General features: G+C 42.7%; 1 protein-coding gene across 1 annotated transcript in view; it reads left to right on the forward strand.

Annotated features, from left to right (window-relative positions):
- Positions 1-11,192, forward strand: part of SCUBE2 (signal peptide, CUB domain and EGF like domain containing 2) — a 44,474-nt gene extending 33,282 nt beyond the window's left edge. The window contains exons 18-23 of the mRNA XM_074918641.1: positions 2,169-2,336; positions 4,844-5,005; positions 6,175-6,372; positions 6,949-7,101; positions 8,206-8,285; positions 9,009-11,192. Coding sequence (XP_074774742.1) covers positions 2,169-2,336; positions 4,844-5,005; positions 6,175-6,372; positions 6,949-7,101; positions 8,206-8,285; positions 9,009-9,161 — 914 coding nt within the window. The 3' untranslated portion in view covers positions 9,162-11,192. The remainder of the gene's footprint in view (positions 1-2,168; positions 2,337-4,843; positions 5,006-6,174; positions 6,373-6,948; positions 7,102-8,205; positions 8,286-9,008) is intronic.
- The last annotated feature ends 6,214 nt before the right edge of the window (positions 11,193-17,406 follow it).

A 17,406-nucleotide genomic window follows, 5' to 3' on the forward strand; every position in this document is an offset into this window, starting at 1 on the left:
CTGTCACAGTCATAGTCTACCATCCTGCTGACCTGCCACAGTGCATCCCTGGGGCAGCCAGTGTGAGCAGAAGACAGCAGAGAAATGGGGCCTGAAGCAGTTGGAGTGTAGCTTCAGTGCAGCTTAATGGACTTTAGATTAACACCGAGCAAAGTTGAATTAAAATGTCAGCCTTCTTTCATTACACAGAACCTGCTAAATTGCAAAAGTCCTGATAGTTGATCAGCTCTAATACTTGTGTAAATGTAGTCTTTGTATCACCTGGCACTTTAGTAGTCTAGCTGCTGACCACCTAATTTGGCTTTGAATTCACAGACACAAGATGTTAGTGACCTGGTATTCTTTTTCTTGTTGCTAATTAGCTGAAGTGTCAGAATGTACTATAATGGGAAATGAGAATTGTGTTTTATGCCCTAATAAAACTTAACAGGATGGGGAAGGACAAATAACTTGTGACTCTTGCCCCAGACTGCAGAATCCTGGAAACCAAAAAGTAGCTGGAGCTCACAGTGTGTCTCAGTGTGGAGGTAGGGCACAGAAACAGACCATCCGATGCTTCTGCTCCATCTTTCTCTTGCACTGAATAACTGAATTCTAAAAGCATCTAAGAATGTCCCATGTTGAGGATCTCAGTGATGTCTGAGGAGATCTTATGAAGTTTAATTCCTCAATGTAAATTTTCAAAAATTAGGCACTTTGCTAAATAATCCTGGAAGATTTAGATCAACTCCGTTTTATTCCACAGGGAGCTCTACAGTTTTACAACACGTGGTTCTAAGGCAAGTAAGGTGCAGATGATAAAGTTGTCAAGAGACATCTGATGGGAGAAGTTCTCGAAGTAACATTTCAACAGAAGTGTTAGGTTTGGTTCCCGCCTGGGACAGGTTTCCTTTGAGCTCTGTTAGCTGTCCTACTGTTATGCTGGATGCTGAGCAAGTTCAGGAAACCTGAAATACAGTTTAAAGTTTGAACTTGTATGGTTTTACATGTGTCAATATAAAGTACATTCCGTTCGAAACAAAACCAAAACAAAGACACACCCCCTGCCCCCAATGCAAAAAACCAAACCACCCCAAGTTTGACATGTGATTAAAATGAAGGGAAAAAGACAAGTTAAAGGCAGAGAGCGGATAGTCTCTAGTGAGGCCACTCAGAGCACTGATTTCTTAGAGTCGTAGAGTTTTTTGAAGGAAGGATATTCGCACTGATCTTTCTGTTGCTTCTGGGTTACCCATAACCACTTCTCAAAATCACCTTTACTAATCTGGATTGTCTTTCCTTGTCACAGAATTGTAAATAGTGCTCTTTCCTTACCTTATTAGGAGTGTTGCAATGAAAGCCTTAATTCATTCATGTTTGTTGAGTTGCACAAAGAGCACAGAGATGAGTGTTCTGTAGGAATGTTTATAAAATGAAGAAAGGCTTGAAAAGTGTGGAAGCAAATGAATGTGTGTCCTTATGAGAGCAGAAGTGGTGTGTGGTGGAAAAAGTTAGACCCAAGAGCTAAGACTTCTTCACTAGCTTTCATTGATAAGCTACAGAGCATTACTTAAGCTGCTGTATTTTATTTTTAAGCTAAGGAGGAACACTCACTATTCCGCTCAGTGTATCAGCCATAAACAAAACTCTTCATCATTGATCATGACCGGTAGTTAATGCCCTGCTTGTTGTTAGTCATATATCCTGAAATGAAGCCAAGGCCAATTTAACTCCCTAACAAAAACGGCTATTCACAGAGTGATTTACTGGAGCTATAAACTAAAACTAACAGTTTATTATCGTAACAGATCTTTAAAAAGACAGAATTTTTCAGCACAACTGCAACAGTGTTTTGTGCTTTTCCAGAGCAGGGTAATTATTAAATACTGGCACTGAAGCCAGTTCTTTTGTGAAAAGCTTGAAAACCAGAATTTCTCAAAGATACCCATAAATATTGCTGGGCTTGTTAGACGATATTGAGATTGTGTGTTTAGGTAAAATCAATCAGACTGAGTTAGTGCTATCTACGTACCACACAGAACACAGGAATGCAGTGCAGAGCTGGTCATTATCCAAGATCCAGTATCAGAGGAATGGCAAGAATATTTCTGCTTTAAAAGTCTTTGGGGCACATGTGATGTTTAGTTTAGTGAATTTGCATGATTACTTGTGTGGTCTTCCTCTTCCAGATCAGTGCTCACCAGGTGAATATTCTCCTGATGGCTTCAAACCCTGTCTGCCGTGTCCCCTTGGAACATACCAGCCTGAAGCTGGGAGAGTATCCTGCTTTCCCTGCGGAGGAGGTCTAACAACAAGACATAGCAGTGCATCCTTGTTTCAGGACTGTGAGACCAAAGGTAAGGTCGAGATTTTGAACAACTGCATTGCTCCGAGGCAAAAGTAAATGCTGCTGCTACAAATGGGGCATTCAAAGAAGAGTCATTCTCCTTTAAAGGATCCTTCCTTCCAGGGGTCTTGTAGTTGGTTGGCCTGCCCTGGTTGCAAGGAAACTCAATAGAGCCTCAATTCTTTTTATAACTGATTTTTTTTTTCAAGACTTGAAGGGGTTGGGAGATGCATCGAAGTTAGTCAGTGAAGTCGTTGATATGTGAAGTCATATAAAGGAACAGCAGGGAGGAAAAAAAAAGTCTCAGGAGAAAAATCAGTATGCCTTATTGACATTTTGGGTTTGAGCACAGCAGCCACATGAAAATGTGAAGGAGGGGATTGCAGTCCTGGAGGATAAGTAAGAAAATAGTTTCTTCATGTTTATAATGAGAAACTGGCTTGGATGCCTTGGGATATACATAAAAAACTAGCATTCAGCTTAACCCTGCAGTACCTCAGACAGCCCTCTAAATTTGATCACAGTGGAGCTGACATGCTGTCAGCTCCCAAGGTTTTCCTCACAGGAGTGAAAATCAGCTGGGGATCATATCTTTAAAAATGAAGGAATTTCGTTAGCATCTTAGTTATCTAGCTCAGGGTCTTAAAGCATGGGTAAAAGAACATCACTTTTATTAAAATCACCTGAAGAAAAAGTGTTAAGAGAAGATCTACTGCCATAGAGTAGAAATAAGAGATAGAAATAAGGTCCTGTTGCAAACATTTGGTAGTGGTTTGGATTAAGACATCTCTCTACTGTAATTAAAGATATGTTTACTATTGAGAATTGCAACATAACCGAAGAATTTTGCAGTATGGTTGAAGAATTAATGTTACCGGTAATACTGTGATAGCAAATAAACTTGCGTGAAGAATCACTGAATCCACAAATGCTGTTGTTTTGTAATTGATTTTGCAAAGTTAAATCACAGAAAAAACACATTAGAAACTTTGGATCAAGATAAGAGGAACTGATTTCGGTTTTATTCAACATAAACAAAATCGGGTCTATAAATGAGGTTTAGTTTTCAAATTAGAGTGGAGATTAAAGGAATTTTTTGTGTTAACTGGAATGAAGAGCTTGGGGATTTGCATGTGGAAGAGGCCACATGAGACATGGAATCACAGATGCAAGAACTATTTGGAACTTGTATCTGAAGCATTTGGATTGAGGGGTGGAGCATGTAAGGAAGGATTCCAGGCTGAGCTAGTTTACAAAGCTCAACAAGACTAGAGTTATTTGGGAGTAAGCAGAGCTTAAAAAGAATAGAAAAAATGGACTGTGCAGCACAGAAGACTACATTTGAAAAGCAAGGTAGTAAACTATTTTGATGTTGAGCTGAGAGAGGTGAACTTGCCTAATGAGGTAAAAGGAGTAGGAAAAGATTTTATTTTAATTTTTTTTTAGTCCCACAAAGAAAAAGGGCAAGGATAAAGCAGCAAGGTGATGAATGGAGTTAAGAGCAAAGATAGTATATGACTGATGCTCTTGACTGCTTTCTGCCAGTACAGATGATGATGGACACAGATGCAGAATAGCTAAGCAAAACCAAATGAAAAGAAGCATAACAGAGATGTAAGCAAAGGAGCTTGGGGTCCTGTATTCTCACGTTGCAGTGAGAGAAGGGTATCTTCCTGTCTGCATGCAGGGAGCTAGGAAAAAAGTTAAAGTCTGCCAGAAAGGATTTTTTCCCCTGTTTGTCTATCTCATGTCTAAAACTTCCATAAAATCTGCTATGTTTATGAAAGAGCTTGTATGTCAGAATGGAGACTTGCTATGGAGATGCAGGAGGTGCTCTCAGCAAGCCTGTGAGGGCTATAGTTTATGTGTCTAGCTTACATGATGATTTGTGTGCCACAATGAAATCAAGTAGTAGCAGATCTGGTGGAGGTGGCTGTACCCTGAGTCATGGCCTGTTGTTGCAAGACAGTGTGTGGTTGTGAGAGAAGGTGTCAACAGACCAGCTTAGTCACTAATACTGGTACAATGTGCCACTTGTAGAGGGCCAAAGTCTTTCACCTCTGCTTGTGGTAAGCTGATTGCAGGGGTGTACTAAGATGCAGCAGCAGCGCACATGCTGCTTGGCATTAGCTGGCAAGAAAGAAAGGTTGAGTTAGTATTCCCACATACAGTTCATCTTTCAAGTCAAATGTCAGTGGCTAGACCATTTGGTAACACACTGTTCTACTTGGCATCCTGCTTACAAAATCATGGTGGTTATACTCATACCTCTGTATCTTTTATTACCGTTTCCACACGGAACTGCTCTATACTGTTGTGTTTGGGACTTCTGAACATGCACAAGTGACTAATAAACTAAAATCTGTTCAATTACCTCTGCTTTATTATCCTTATAGTTTAGGAATATGGCATTGCAGTTATTGAAATTATACCAGGTCCTAGAAAAATGCATTAAATCACATTCTAATGTGCTACTGCCACCTTTTTAGTCATGCTACATATGTAATTGCTCTCCAGTTCAGTGCTCACCTGGCCATTTTTATAATACCACAACTCATCGGTGTATTCGCTGCGCAGTTGGGACATACCAGCCTGAGTTTGGACAAAATTACTGCATTTCATGCCCTGGAAACACCACTACTGATTTTGATGGGTCAACAAATATAACACAGTGCAAAAGTAAGTATAGAAAAATGGTTCTGATGATCTCCTGCAAATAAAAAGACTGGGCCGTTAATATTCAGGGTGTCTCTAAGGGCAAAATTTAGCTTTGCTCCAGGGAGCTTGGAGAGAAGGCAGTGGTGGTGTTCCTCTTTTGTTGTCTGCCTGCTTCTCATTCCACATGGCTTACTGAGGTCCATGAGAGACCATTTCTGCAGACTGGTTTCATCACTCTTGTTAAGGTGACTGTGTCTTGCCAGTTGGTGCTGGGTCACTCTGGGTCTTGCTGTTAAATCTTTCTCCCATGATATGGCAGACAGAGTTTGTGTTCTCGGTGCACTGATTTCTTTCCCTTCTATCAAAAGGAATGGAATTTGGCTCACAAAACTTAATATCCCTAGCAACCATTTCTTCTTAATAACAACCTTTGAAAGAGGCAATTACTGTTCTGGAGTATGGTAGCTGTAGTGTGGGAAGTTGAGGATGAGTTAAAGAGGGAAAATAGAGGGCAGAGAGGCAACTCCTTGGAACTACCTCTGGAGACACTTGTATACACATACATACACAGAAATATGTTTCTGAGAACTGCATGTCTCTCACTTAAAGAATCCGTTCCCTGAGCATGTCACACCTGGCCATTGCTATTATGGTGCTGTAGTGCCCAGACCCTTGTGGCCACACAGAGTTGGAGAGCACAGGCAGAGTATCCTGCACTGGGGTTCATCACCTCTTACTGCCAGCAGTGCTATCTGTGCAGAGAAAGAGCCTGCTATACTCCCTATTTTGTGCTGCTGCAGGCATGGTGCCTGAGCAGAAGCACCTCAGACACCAGTTAGACTTCTGCTGATGCTTCTATACAAACATTCTGTCTGGTACAAGCAAGAGGAACATCCTTGCTTTACCATTTTTCTGTCCTCTTACAGCTGCCTTGCTGCTTGGCTGTGGCTTGGTCAATAGCACCTGCTGTGTTAACAGGGACCGGTCTGTATTTTCATGCCTCAACATTGATTAAAACACAAAGGCGGAAGCAGGCAGCATTGTGAAGTGAAGCTGGCAAAGAGAACAGTACCTGCATCAGATGCAGAAGAGAAGTTTGTGTTGGTTGTCCGTGTCCTGTTTCTGACTGTAGAGCAAGCTGTAGGATGACCTGACTTTGCCTAGTCTTGCATACTCCATTGCTTTTTCAGATAGGCAGTGTGGAGGTGAACTGGGAGATTACACTGGATATATTGAATCACCAAACTATCCTGGGGACTATCCTGCAAACACTGAGTGCACTTGGAATATTAACCCACCGCCAAAGCGCCGTATTCTGATTGTGGTTCCAGAAATATTTCTACCAATAGAAGATGAGTGTGGAGACTACCTGGTGATGCGAAAAAGCTGTAAGTCTGAAATATCTACTGAGGCATGTGCTGTCTATCTCGGTGTGTGACACAGGTTTCTGTCATGCATTGCTGTTTACATAAACTAAATGTAGTCTGGCTGGCCTCTACTTAAGAGTAGAAATTTCTTTGAATGACAAATTGAGAAATCCTATTTGGTAATGCTGTTCCATAGGTTCAGGTGAAACAAGGGTGCAAGGCTGTGATGTGTCAGTGAACTCAGAGAAATATTGTTAAGAAGGAGTAGGTGGTTCAAGCTAACTAGTCATGAATTATACCAAGCAAGTCTAGCCTGGGTTAGGAAGGAGGAGATGCTTGCTATTCCCTACAGGTACCTGATGGGTGAATAAACAGCTTCAGTTTCTAGTATAGGTACATCCTTCAAACAGTAGACTGTTTGAAAGTGAAAATATTCCTTGACCAAGAAGTCATTCATTGATGGCCTGCCATCAACCGATGGCCTGCCACACTTTGAGTTCTCTTAACATCTTGCCATGGTAGTGGAACCTATTTTCTAATTGTTTATTAGTATGAAGGATTGTCAGATAACTCCCTATTGTGTGTTTTCTTTGAAAGCTTCTTCCAACTCAGTGACCACGTATGAAACCTGTCAAACCTACGAACGCCCTATAGCTTTCACTTCTAGGTCTAAGAAGCTGTGGATCCAGTTCAAGTCGAATGAAGGAAACAGTGCCAAAGGATTCCAAGTTCCTTATGTAACATATGACGGTAAGCGGATGTGAGCAGCTGAGCTGGTGTGGACTAGTGCAGCTGCAGCAGTGCAGAACTCCTTGTGGGCTGCTTGACCCTGCTAAGCAGCAGAGTAACCCAGCGCTCTCAGCAGTGTCGCTATGAGACTACTCCCAGTAGCTCTTTCCATTTAAAGCTAGTTTAAGGAATTCTGCGTTGCACTGCAGTCTTAAGTGCCACTGTATTTCCAGTCTTCTACTAACCTAAACAAAGACCTGGGATTCTGATTTCTGACCTGCCAAATGCAGAGCTCAGAGACAGATGTAGGTTTTATGCATTTTTGTGCCTTCCTAGTTCTGGGTTGCTTCAGGTGGCAACAGAGGCCCCCAGTTAGGAATTGGGCAGAGCCCAAGTGCCTCTGATTTATTGTGTTGATACTGTGATCTGTAATCTAGTATCAGGTAACAAAACATCTATATTGAAAAGAAGCTTGAAGGGCAAGAGTTTCACCTTATCCTTGTCAGAGTCACCAGGAGTGAAACGAGCTGAGGCTTTGCACTTCAGCATAAATGATGTGGAAATGAAATGGCATGTTTCTGTTCACACTGGATTACTTATGAAGGAGTCATCCTTGCTGTGGTCTGCAGAGTTTCATCAACAGTGGATAATTAATTTTTCAGGGGACACCTCTCCTTTTGAAGCATTTCAAGTTTTTATTAACCCATGGGGTTTGCCTTTTAAGAAAACTTCCTCTTACCTCTTTTATTTCTTTTTCCTTGTAGAAAGAAGTCAATAACAGGTTGTGTGTATTTATAGATAAGTTTCTGCAGTGAAGTTGGTTTGAAGAAGGCTACTTCATTACAGGTCTACACTACACTGCTGTGCACTACAGTCTTAGGTGCATTAGGGTTTCTTTCACTTTTGACAGATTGATGCTGAGCAGCTCAGCAGAGTACACTGTTTTAATAGTAAACTGTATTTGTAGTTTCTTTACAGAAGAGCATTTGGAATATTTTCTGACTGATAATATGAGGGCCAAGTACCCTGGTTCTTTTGGGTTAGGGCTTACATGTATAACCAAGGAGGTAATGAGTATGTAAGTGAAGTGAACCTGCAAATTACTCTCTTGTGCATTCTCCATAGAGGACTACCAAGAACTAATAGAAGACATTGTTCGGGATGGTAGACTTTATGCATCTGAAAATCATCAGGAAATACTTAAGGTATATTCCTTCCACTAAACATGTTGGTTTTGATTGAAAATGACACTATTTTGTACCAGTGAGGTTGCCTCCTGCTCTGCATCAGATCTACTCCTTGGTGTACTAGGCACGTGCTCCTTCGGGAAGTGGGGTGAATCAGTACGTCCTGATTGTGTAGAGCAATGGATATGAGACCCTTTGCCCAGAGGGGTTCAAAGTGGATCAGACCTACTATGGTGAAGATAGCCCCTCGAGCCTCATGTAGGCTGTGCTGGAAGGAATCAGTGAAGCAAACTGAGGGACATGTGATTTAATTTGGAGAAGCACTTGGTGCTGCTACTTGTAGCCTGTAGATTAGCAAGGGCTTTTTTGTGTGCATTTTTGTGCTCTCTTTTGTGCATTTCACTTCTCTGACCTTGGTTAGGGGACAGTTGCATGGGCAAGTTGAGTGGATGTCATCCCAAGTAAATATTTCTTTTTCTGGATACCGATCCAGTGTGTTTGGTTTGTGTTTTGTTTTGTTTTTCCTTTTGCTGTCTTGGAAGTATGAGGAGGGTGAAAATCCTGGTGCTGCTAACGATAAAGAATGTCAGCCTTGCTCCACTAGTTTCTGAGCCCCTGAAACATTATTAATTGAAAAGTAAAATGCCCATAATCTTTTAGGAGTTAATCAGTCATTAAGATTTGGTAATACTGACCCTCTCTTCTGTGGAATTACTATAAAATCTGCTTTCTTTTTTCTAGGACAAGAAACTGATAAAAGCATTGTTTGACGTGTTGGCACATCCACAGAACTACTTCAAGTACACAGCCCAAGAGTCAAGAGAGATGTTCCCAAGATCCTTCATTCGGCTGCTGCGCTCTAAAGTTTCCAGATTTTTGAGGCCTTACAAATAGTTGGCACTGTACTTAAAAAAACTAACCAGCCCTGGGCATGCACAGAGGGGCTGTGGTAGGTGGGGCTGCTTTCTGTGTTTTACACACTGGCAGAGAAACTCCAGGGAAGATTGCCAGCTCCATTCTTGGCAGAGTTTGGCTTTCTCAGCTAATACAAATATTTTGATGAACAGAATTTTGATTCCTTTCCAGATAATACCATTTGGGTACCCATACTTCATGAGTCTTTGAATTGGAGACTGCCCATAATTTCTGTAACTGAATGGTGCCAAGCAGAAGTTTGTAGACATCTGCCCTGTTGCTTCATCAGTAACTCTAAAAACTAATGAAGACAGACAGGCTAAGTAGTGTGGTTTGGGATGGACTCTGGTCTGCCATTAATGCATCTTACCTCAACAAAGCTGCGTTCATGTCTGATCTCACTGAAAGTGAGAATAAGATTGGTGTCTCTCTTAACTTTTGCTATGCAGGAAATTCAGAGCCGAGATTGTATTAGTTTTAGTGAAGCCAGCAGGTCTAAGAATTGCACAAGGTGTAATATTTTTTTCTGAACTATACGTTGTATGAAGCACATGGAGGAATAAGCAAAAGGTTGACTATTAGCTTGAATGCTCTGGGTCTGGATCACACTGTGTTCATGCTAATGATGTATTGGTTTAAATGGAGTGATACCAGAATAAAACCAGGGCACCACAGTAATGGAAAACAGACCCTGATCCTCTGGACACTTCCACTTTGAGCTGGCTGCCCATGTTACAACAGAACAGATCCTTTGCTAAATCCTGGTGCTTTCCCTGTGCATAGGCCTGGGACAGCATGAGACATTGGCTCTTCCAAGTAGTATAAAATTCTGTCCTCTGAGCACCTGCAGTTGAACACACAAGCCCCATTTTAAATGCAGGCTTTGTATAGATTATGCTCTTGTACATCACTGTCTAAACCTCTATAAGGTTCTTATACGAGCCTCAATCCGTATATTCCTTACGTTGTCTGAGCACCCTGCAGTGACTTTGTTGAGCAGAGAAAGGGTGCTTTTCCTGTCTTGCTGGAGAGAAGTAGATGTACAAAGGTATTCCTTAACCGGACTGTGGCTGCAAGAGTTGTCTATGTCAAATGTTGTTCAAGATTCCCAAACTCTGTCCTTTTCCTCAGGTTGTGTTTCTGATGTGAGAGAAGGCTAGTTTGAAAGGGCCTGTAGGGAGAATTATGTTGATCAGAATGTCGTCTCAGTGATTTTCTGTCCACACTTACATTACATCACTGTCCTCTGGCCGTGCAAACCATTTTATCAGTGTAATGTACATTCTGGGCCTTCTGCCTTGTAGGGAGGCGGCTGCAGTCCCGTTCATGTGGAGGGGGATTTACAGGCTCTCTCTTTCGGTCACTGGCAGTGCCGAGTGGTGCAGTGGGTGCCAAGCTTTTTTTGTGTGCCCCTGAGGAAAGGTACTGAAATTTTGCAGTATAGCCAGGACAAATGCTCCCTTTCCTAGGGTGTGGAGTCGGATCTCCCTGGGTTTCATTGCATTGCTATGTGGTATGTAACTGTTGTATGTGAATAATGCTACACGTCCACAGTGTGATAGATGAAACCCTCATCCAGAGCCAGGGTCTGAATCTCTTCCCTACACGGCTAGGAGCAAATGAATACTACCAAATGCTGCCTCGCTGAGGTGTCGTGCTGTGGCGGCCCTGTTCTGTGGCCTGTGAGGCAGTGCAGCCTGTCATGTGGTAAGGACATGACTTGGTCATGGTGTGATGGGAGGGGGCAGTGGCCCTAGGCCACAGCTGGGGAGCAGAGCCTCTCAGGGTGGGGTGATGTGATGCTGTGTTCCTCTTGCTGCTGCCCTAAAAGAATCACCATGGTCTGGGCGGAGGAGGGAAATGGCTTGTCTTGCAGCCAAGGGGCAGAACTGTGTCCTGGCTGGCTGCACTGGGGCTCCTGCTCCAGCTGAAGAGCTGCTTGTGGGTTTCTGTGGCAGGGTGGTGAGTGCCCATGCCAGGAGCGGGGCTGCCGGGCCTGCAGCAAGGGGAGTAAACAGGCCTGGGGGGGAGGAGGGAGGCGGGGGGGGGAATTAGCAGAACAGAGGGGAGGGAGCCCAAGTCCTTGTGTGCTCCTGGCTGGTGTGCTTCATCCTGAACGGGGTCCCTGCTGCCTTTGTGGGGAGGGAGGACAGGGGTTATCTGGACGAAGGTATGAGGCAGAGTGATCAGTGAGAGAAATGGCTAAGGGATGCCAAAACAAGAGGAAGGGTGTTGAGAAAGGCTTGCTACATCTGTGATGTACTGTTGGGTGAAATCCCGGGAAGGTATTTCAAGATGGTTTCCCTCTGGCAGCACAGCCCCCACCTCTCTACTGTTCATGGCTTCCCATGGCAGATGCAGCGTGTCCGTGAGTCACAATGACCCACCAACCATCTCTGTGTGGCAATGGAGCATTTTCAAATGGGTGAGATGCTGCAGTTCTGCTCTGAGCACACGGGTGAGTTACAGGCCTGCTGGTGGGGCCCTGGGAGGAGGGGACCATGGTGTGGCAGCTTCTGGGCCAAGCCCAGCAGAGTGGCTTTGCTGTGGTCTGTGTGCTCTCTGCCAAGGGAGGCAAGCCAGTTCTTGCTCTGTTCCCTCCCAAGAAGGCTACAGATCTGAACGTTTCTGTTTTGTATTGCTAAGTGACACACAAATCAGAGCGACTGGTTTCAACGAGGGTTCAGGAAAACAAAAGTTGTGAAACATCCAAATATTTTAATTGGTGAAATTGGCTTTTTTTGCTCTGTCTTTTTTACTGACTTGAGCTCTGGGTTCATTGCACTGCACCTTCTCTTGTCAGCACACTGTCGTAGCTCTGCACAGCGGCTCTGGGACCAGCATCTTGCCTTTGGGCTGTACAGTGGCTCTCGACTACACTTCTCTGTTGCCCCTGTGTGCACAGGCCATCTTCATTGTTGTCTGTGGAAGGAGTGTATCAGTGTGGTGTACAGTCCAAGGCTGAGGGGAAAAAACTGCCTTTTCTTGAAGAAGAATCCTTTTTGCTCCACAGCCCTGTTCATTTTCTGCATAAAAACTAAATGACTCGGAAGCACTTCTTTTACCCTTGATCTAACATTATGAATCAAAATTTCCCCTTTTACTGTAGATCCTGTGTGTGCAGTAAAAAGTGAAGAGGGAAGTTTTGCCATCTTAAATATTCGAAGAATTGATAATTGTTGCAGAATGTTGTAACACTTGGCATTATATCTTCATAGTGATGGTAGTGGCTCTGTAGAAATTTTAATTTCTACTTTCTGTGCGGTTGTAGACTGATGTTATTTTTTGGCAACAAATGATTCAAAAATGTTTAACCTTATAAAACAGGATTTAACTTTTGAAATAATAACTAGTGTTAACTAGATGACTTAATGTCACCTATGTGAGATAAGCATAAGGATCTTTTTCATGACTGTAAATTAATGTAAAATGTTTCAGACTGTTACTCTTAATAAGAGAAATAAATTGGTGAACTTTTAGTTGCATGAAAACCTTGGGTAATATTTTTAGTTGTCTTTGCTGTGCTAAATAATAGTTCTGTGACAAAATTAATAGTTGTGTAGCAAGTTACTGCACATCAGATGGACTTTACCCTGTGAACATCTGCTTACCATAGCATTCTGTTTCATGTCATATATTATTTGCCTGCATCTATACCCATAAAGATACAATTCCTCATATATTTAGTCATGCATCTATTTCTGACTACTATAATACCAGAATTATCCTGATATTAATTTTAATAATTATGCTAAAAACGTCTCCTGTATGACAAGCTGGAGTCAGTTGGCCTGTTCTAACCAGCTGTATGAAGACAGAATAAACTACTTAAAGTAACTCCAAAGTATTTTATTACTTTGTAGATTAATCTGGTTTTTTGCTAAAAAAATAAACCTTAAACCCCCTTGTTTGAACTTAAAAATAACGGAAAAAACCCAAACAAAACAAGGTGAAAACCTCTGTTAAGACACAAGTTCCTGGAATATTTTTAAGATTACACCACAGTTTCATCAGAGCTTTTCATTAAATCCACTGGCTTAATTTCTTAGAAATAAAAGTTAGAATTAAGTCATAGGAAATTATAAATTAGTTGATCTACAATAATTTTTAATACTGTTTTTCTGTATTTGTTTCTGTGATATTATTAGTGGTGGTCAATCTATCAAACTTTTATAAATATAGTTCTAATATCTTTTCCTTAATAAGTTGTTTGACCCTTAGCTTCCTTTGTGACAAGGACTGATTTGTATGAAACTGAATGTAGCCATCCAGGTTCATTTGGTGCAGTTTTGGAAGGTACAACTGTATAGTTCAGCTGTTAGCTGTAGAACGCTGACATTGGTTTACATGTAGAAGACAGTAAAGTAAATGACATACAGGAATATAAGAGGTCATGGGAAAGTATGATGACTACACATTGGTCACAGCAGAAATCTCTGTTATTCAAATACCCTTCCTGACATTGTGAATACTGCCACCTGCTAGATTGCAGTGATGGACACATGATACCCTCCAGGACAGGGAATGTCAGTATGTGTTATCTTGTGAACTGCTAGAAGAGCAGGAGCTGAAATTCTGACTGGGACCTTTGGGTGTTTATGTAACAGAAATAAGTAATAGAAGAATATAGAGAGCAAGACTTGAAGCTTATTTAAATGCAAGGAATCAGAGGAGGTCTGATGTGGGTAAGCAGGAAGGAATGGTATTACAATAATCCTTGGGAACAGAATTCAATTATAGTGGCACACAAATATTTCTGAATTAAACTTAAATGCAAATGCTTTTTCTATCATGCATATAGATGACATCCTGTAAATGTAGTAGATGCTGAATGTAAAGCCTGTCACAACTAAAATGTACTTATACTTCCTATCTTCCTTTTTACTCCATTCAAACTGTGTTTGTGCAAGGCTGCTGCTGGAGGAGACAAATTAGTCCTTCTTAAAGAACTTGAGCCAAATTCAGGGCTGGTACAAGTAGGTTTGTTTCTAGGCACTCCTGAAACCAACCTGTCCTACAACACATCTTGCTACTACACATTTATTTTTGCTCATAGGCAGATTTTCACTCTGTTGTGGAGCTCTGCTTTCTGCAATGTATATTCTGTTGTCACTGTAGAACAATGAGCAGTGATGCAAATGTAGCACCTGTGGGGAAAACAGGAGGAGTTAGTGTTCAAGGGACAGTTTCCACTCTCAGAAGGTAAGTTTGTCTGCTTTATCTCCAAGTCAGTGCAAATTATGTGTGACTTTCTGCATATTGCTCTCTTAAGCTACCTTATTAAGCCACTTTAAGTGTTAAAAAAAGAAAAAAAAATTCTCTGTTTAAATATATAGTGCAGCTGTTGCTCTGATTTAAAATATTTTTAAGAATAATAGAATTTTTTGAAGTCCATGAAATAAAGCCTATTTAGTACACAATGAAGAAAATAGGTCAGAAAAGATGACCTTGAAATCTTTTGCCTTATTAAACATGTCTATAAACTCCTTCACACTTGCTAGCTGCTAAAGTTGATCTAATGCAACTGAAGCCTGCTTTTTTCACTGGGAAGTTTATTCAGTAGGCAATGTAGACTTACAAACCCGGGTATTAATCATGTGCCATGAAACTTCCCACCTGTGATGATTCTGGCGATCAGGAAATAAGGGGTTCATAGTTTTAAGGAAAGAAAAAGTTGTGCTGGGAGCTGAAACATTCTGAAGTGGTCACTTGAGATGCAATTTTTTGTTTAGTAGTTCTTAGTTTAGGAGTTTCATGTTATACCAAGAACACTACAAACATCCATGTACATACAGCACAAGTTTAGTTGACTTGGTTTAGAGAGAGCTTCATCTTCTGTGCCTGGATCTAATATAGCAGAGGTAGCCTGAATGGTTTTGTGCCCTCTTTTCTGCTTGCTGTGCTAGAAGAAATAGAATGAAATACTAAACATGGACAAGGAGCCTTGATTCAAGTTGGATAGAGAATCTCTATCTGGAAATAAGTTCAGCAGATGGAGAAGTATAGAGGTATGTTAAATACACATATGTATGTGTGTGTGTCTGTATATATATTATATATGTATTTGACAATAAGATAACTATGTGTGCAATGACTGTCATGAAAGAAGAATGCCAAAGATATAGTTCTTGAGCAGAAAAAAAAAAAAAGAGTGAACGTTTAAAAAAAGCAGCAAGCTGGCCCAGTATGTAAAACTGGGAGGAGTGGGATGCTAGGCGGGGTGGGCACAGCGGGCACTGTGTGTAGGTGCCTGGTGGGGTGCAGCACTTGCTGGAGGCACTGCCTCTGGTTCCTTCTGTGCCTGCTAAGGCCTCCCCTCACCCTTTTTGGGGGCAGCCACCCGCAGTGCGACAATGAGGGGCTTTGCTTCCCGCAGCCCTCCTGGGCCGCCAATGCCCTGTCCTCACCGTGGGCTGTTGTCTTGGGGTGACGCAGGGTGCCCTGCGTGAGCATGGCAGGACTGGCTGGCCTGGAAGGGCTCCCTCAGGGGTTGCTGTAGGACCTGCAAGGCTGGATATGTCTTATTTGCAGTTTTCTGTGTTCATCTACATGCCTCAAAAATATCAGGAGAGAGTTGGGGTTAAGCAAAAGAGCAAATGAGGCTTCAGACACACCTCACATTTGCATTTGGAGCTACCAGAATTCCTTTGGTTGTGCACTATTTGCTGTCAATACGGTGCAGCAGGGAGCTACAGAGTTTACCCTGGATTTAGAGCCAGAGGTTAGGAGTTGCTTGTCACTGCATTAGTACTAGCATCTGCCTCACACACTGTGACCAGGCTCTGTAGCTACACATGTCCTGTCACTAGTTGGAAGACCTGTGGCAAGATGCCAGCTCAACTCACTTTTGGAGGTGCTGCTTGGAGTAAAACCCAGCCACGGATAGCAGTTTAGAGTAAAAGAGGGGACCATGATTTTTCAGGGGTTTAATGTGGAAATTAAGAAAGCATTTCAGAAAACTGGGAATTCAGCATCTCTGTGTCCAGCAAACAAGCCTGTCTGTGACACAACCCTGTTCATGAACTTGGGTGGCCCCCAGTTTGCTGTTACTGATGTAGTGCTGGTGTGAGGGGCTGTGTGGAAAAGCTGAGAGGTACCAGTTATTAAAAACAGGGCTGTCAGAAAAGTGCTCAGGGGGCCTGTCTGGCTTACATAGCACAACTATTGCGCCCCAGCTCCCGTAGGTGCTAATTCTCTCAGCAAACTTACAAAAATAAAACCCTGAAAAGGCTCATCCATGCTGAGAACAGCAACTTCATTCAGTGGAAGAAGGAAGCTTAGCTTAAGGAGCTGAATGCTTAACACTGCAAGCATTGCTGTCTTCCTCGGCTAGTCCAGAAAGCCTCTCAGCCAGTGCGTGTGGTGTGAGGTGAACGCAGCAGTGCTGAAATAAGTACATTACAAATACCCGTCCCAGCTCTGTACAGGACACGTGTCCAACTTGACCATTTGCTCTTGGAGTGGATAACAAAGGCCCATAGCTCTCTGTCCCAGCAGGATGTGTTTTCACATGCAGTAATGGAGGAGTAAAATCTGATGCAGAAGATGGTCTGGTTTACAGATGCTGTGGGCACATGCTCTGGCACACCTTCATGTAAGATGCTAGAGCCTCATCCCTCCTTCAGACACCTCTCAGGCTCCATTCTTGCCTGGTATTTTGGGGAAGGGCTCAAGTAAAGACATTTTTGAGGATTTGGGGAGCTGTGACAACGAGGTGTAGGTCATGTGGCCTCCATGAAGCTGCTGTTCCTGGGGGAACCTGGCAGATGGCAACTCCCAGCTACCTGCTTTGGTTGTGCTGCCTGTGCCACAGGGCTCAGGGCTGTGCCAAGGCACCATCCACAGGGCTCCCCACGAGAGGGCAGCATGTGGCCCTAAGAGAGGAAAGAAAAGCTGTTAAAACCCTTGCTGACAAACAGCAGTAGATTTTGAGTTAGGTCTCCTGTAGCAGGAGGCCTGAAACAGTCTGCTGAAACTTGGGGGCTTTGTTAACACCGTGGCTCATGGTGTGCTTCTGTCTCCCTGCACAGCTCTGTGAATGTACTGAGGAAAAGCATCTTGCTGACTTGGGTTGACTTCAGCAGCTTTAGTGAAATCTGAAGGAGTGTTTCCCAGTCCACTGGCAATTCTTTACAGGACATGTGTGCCAAGGAGTGAAATGTTCCTCTGGGTAGCTGTAGCAGGCGCTCCAGGCAGTTTTTCTGAGGGCATTGGCACTGTGGGC

This window comes from Athene noctua, chromosome 14 (assembly GCF_965140245.1).
Source record: "Athene noctua chromosome 14, bAthNoc1.hap1.1, whole genome shotgun sequence".
NCBI lineage: Eukaryota > Metazoa > Chordata > Aves > Strigiformes > Strigidae > Athene > Athene noctua.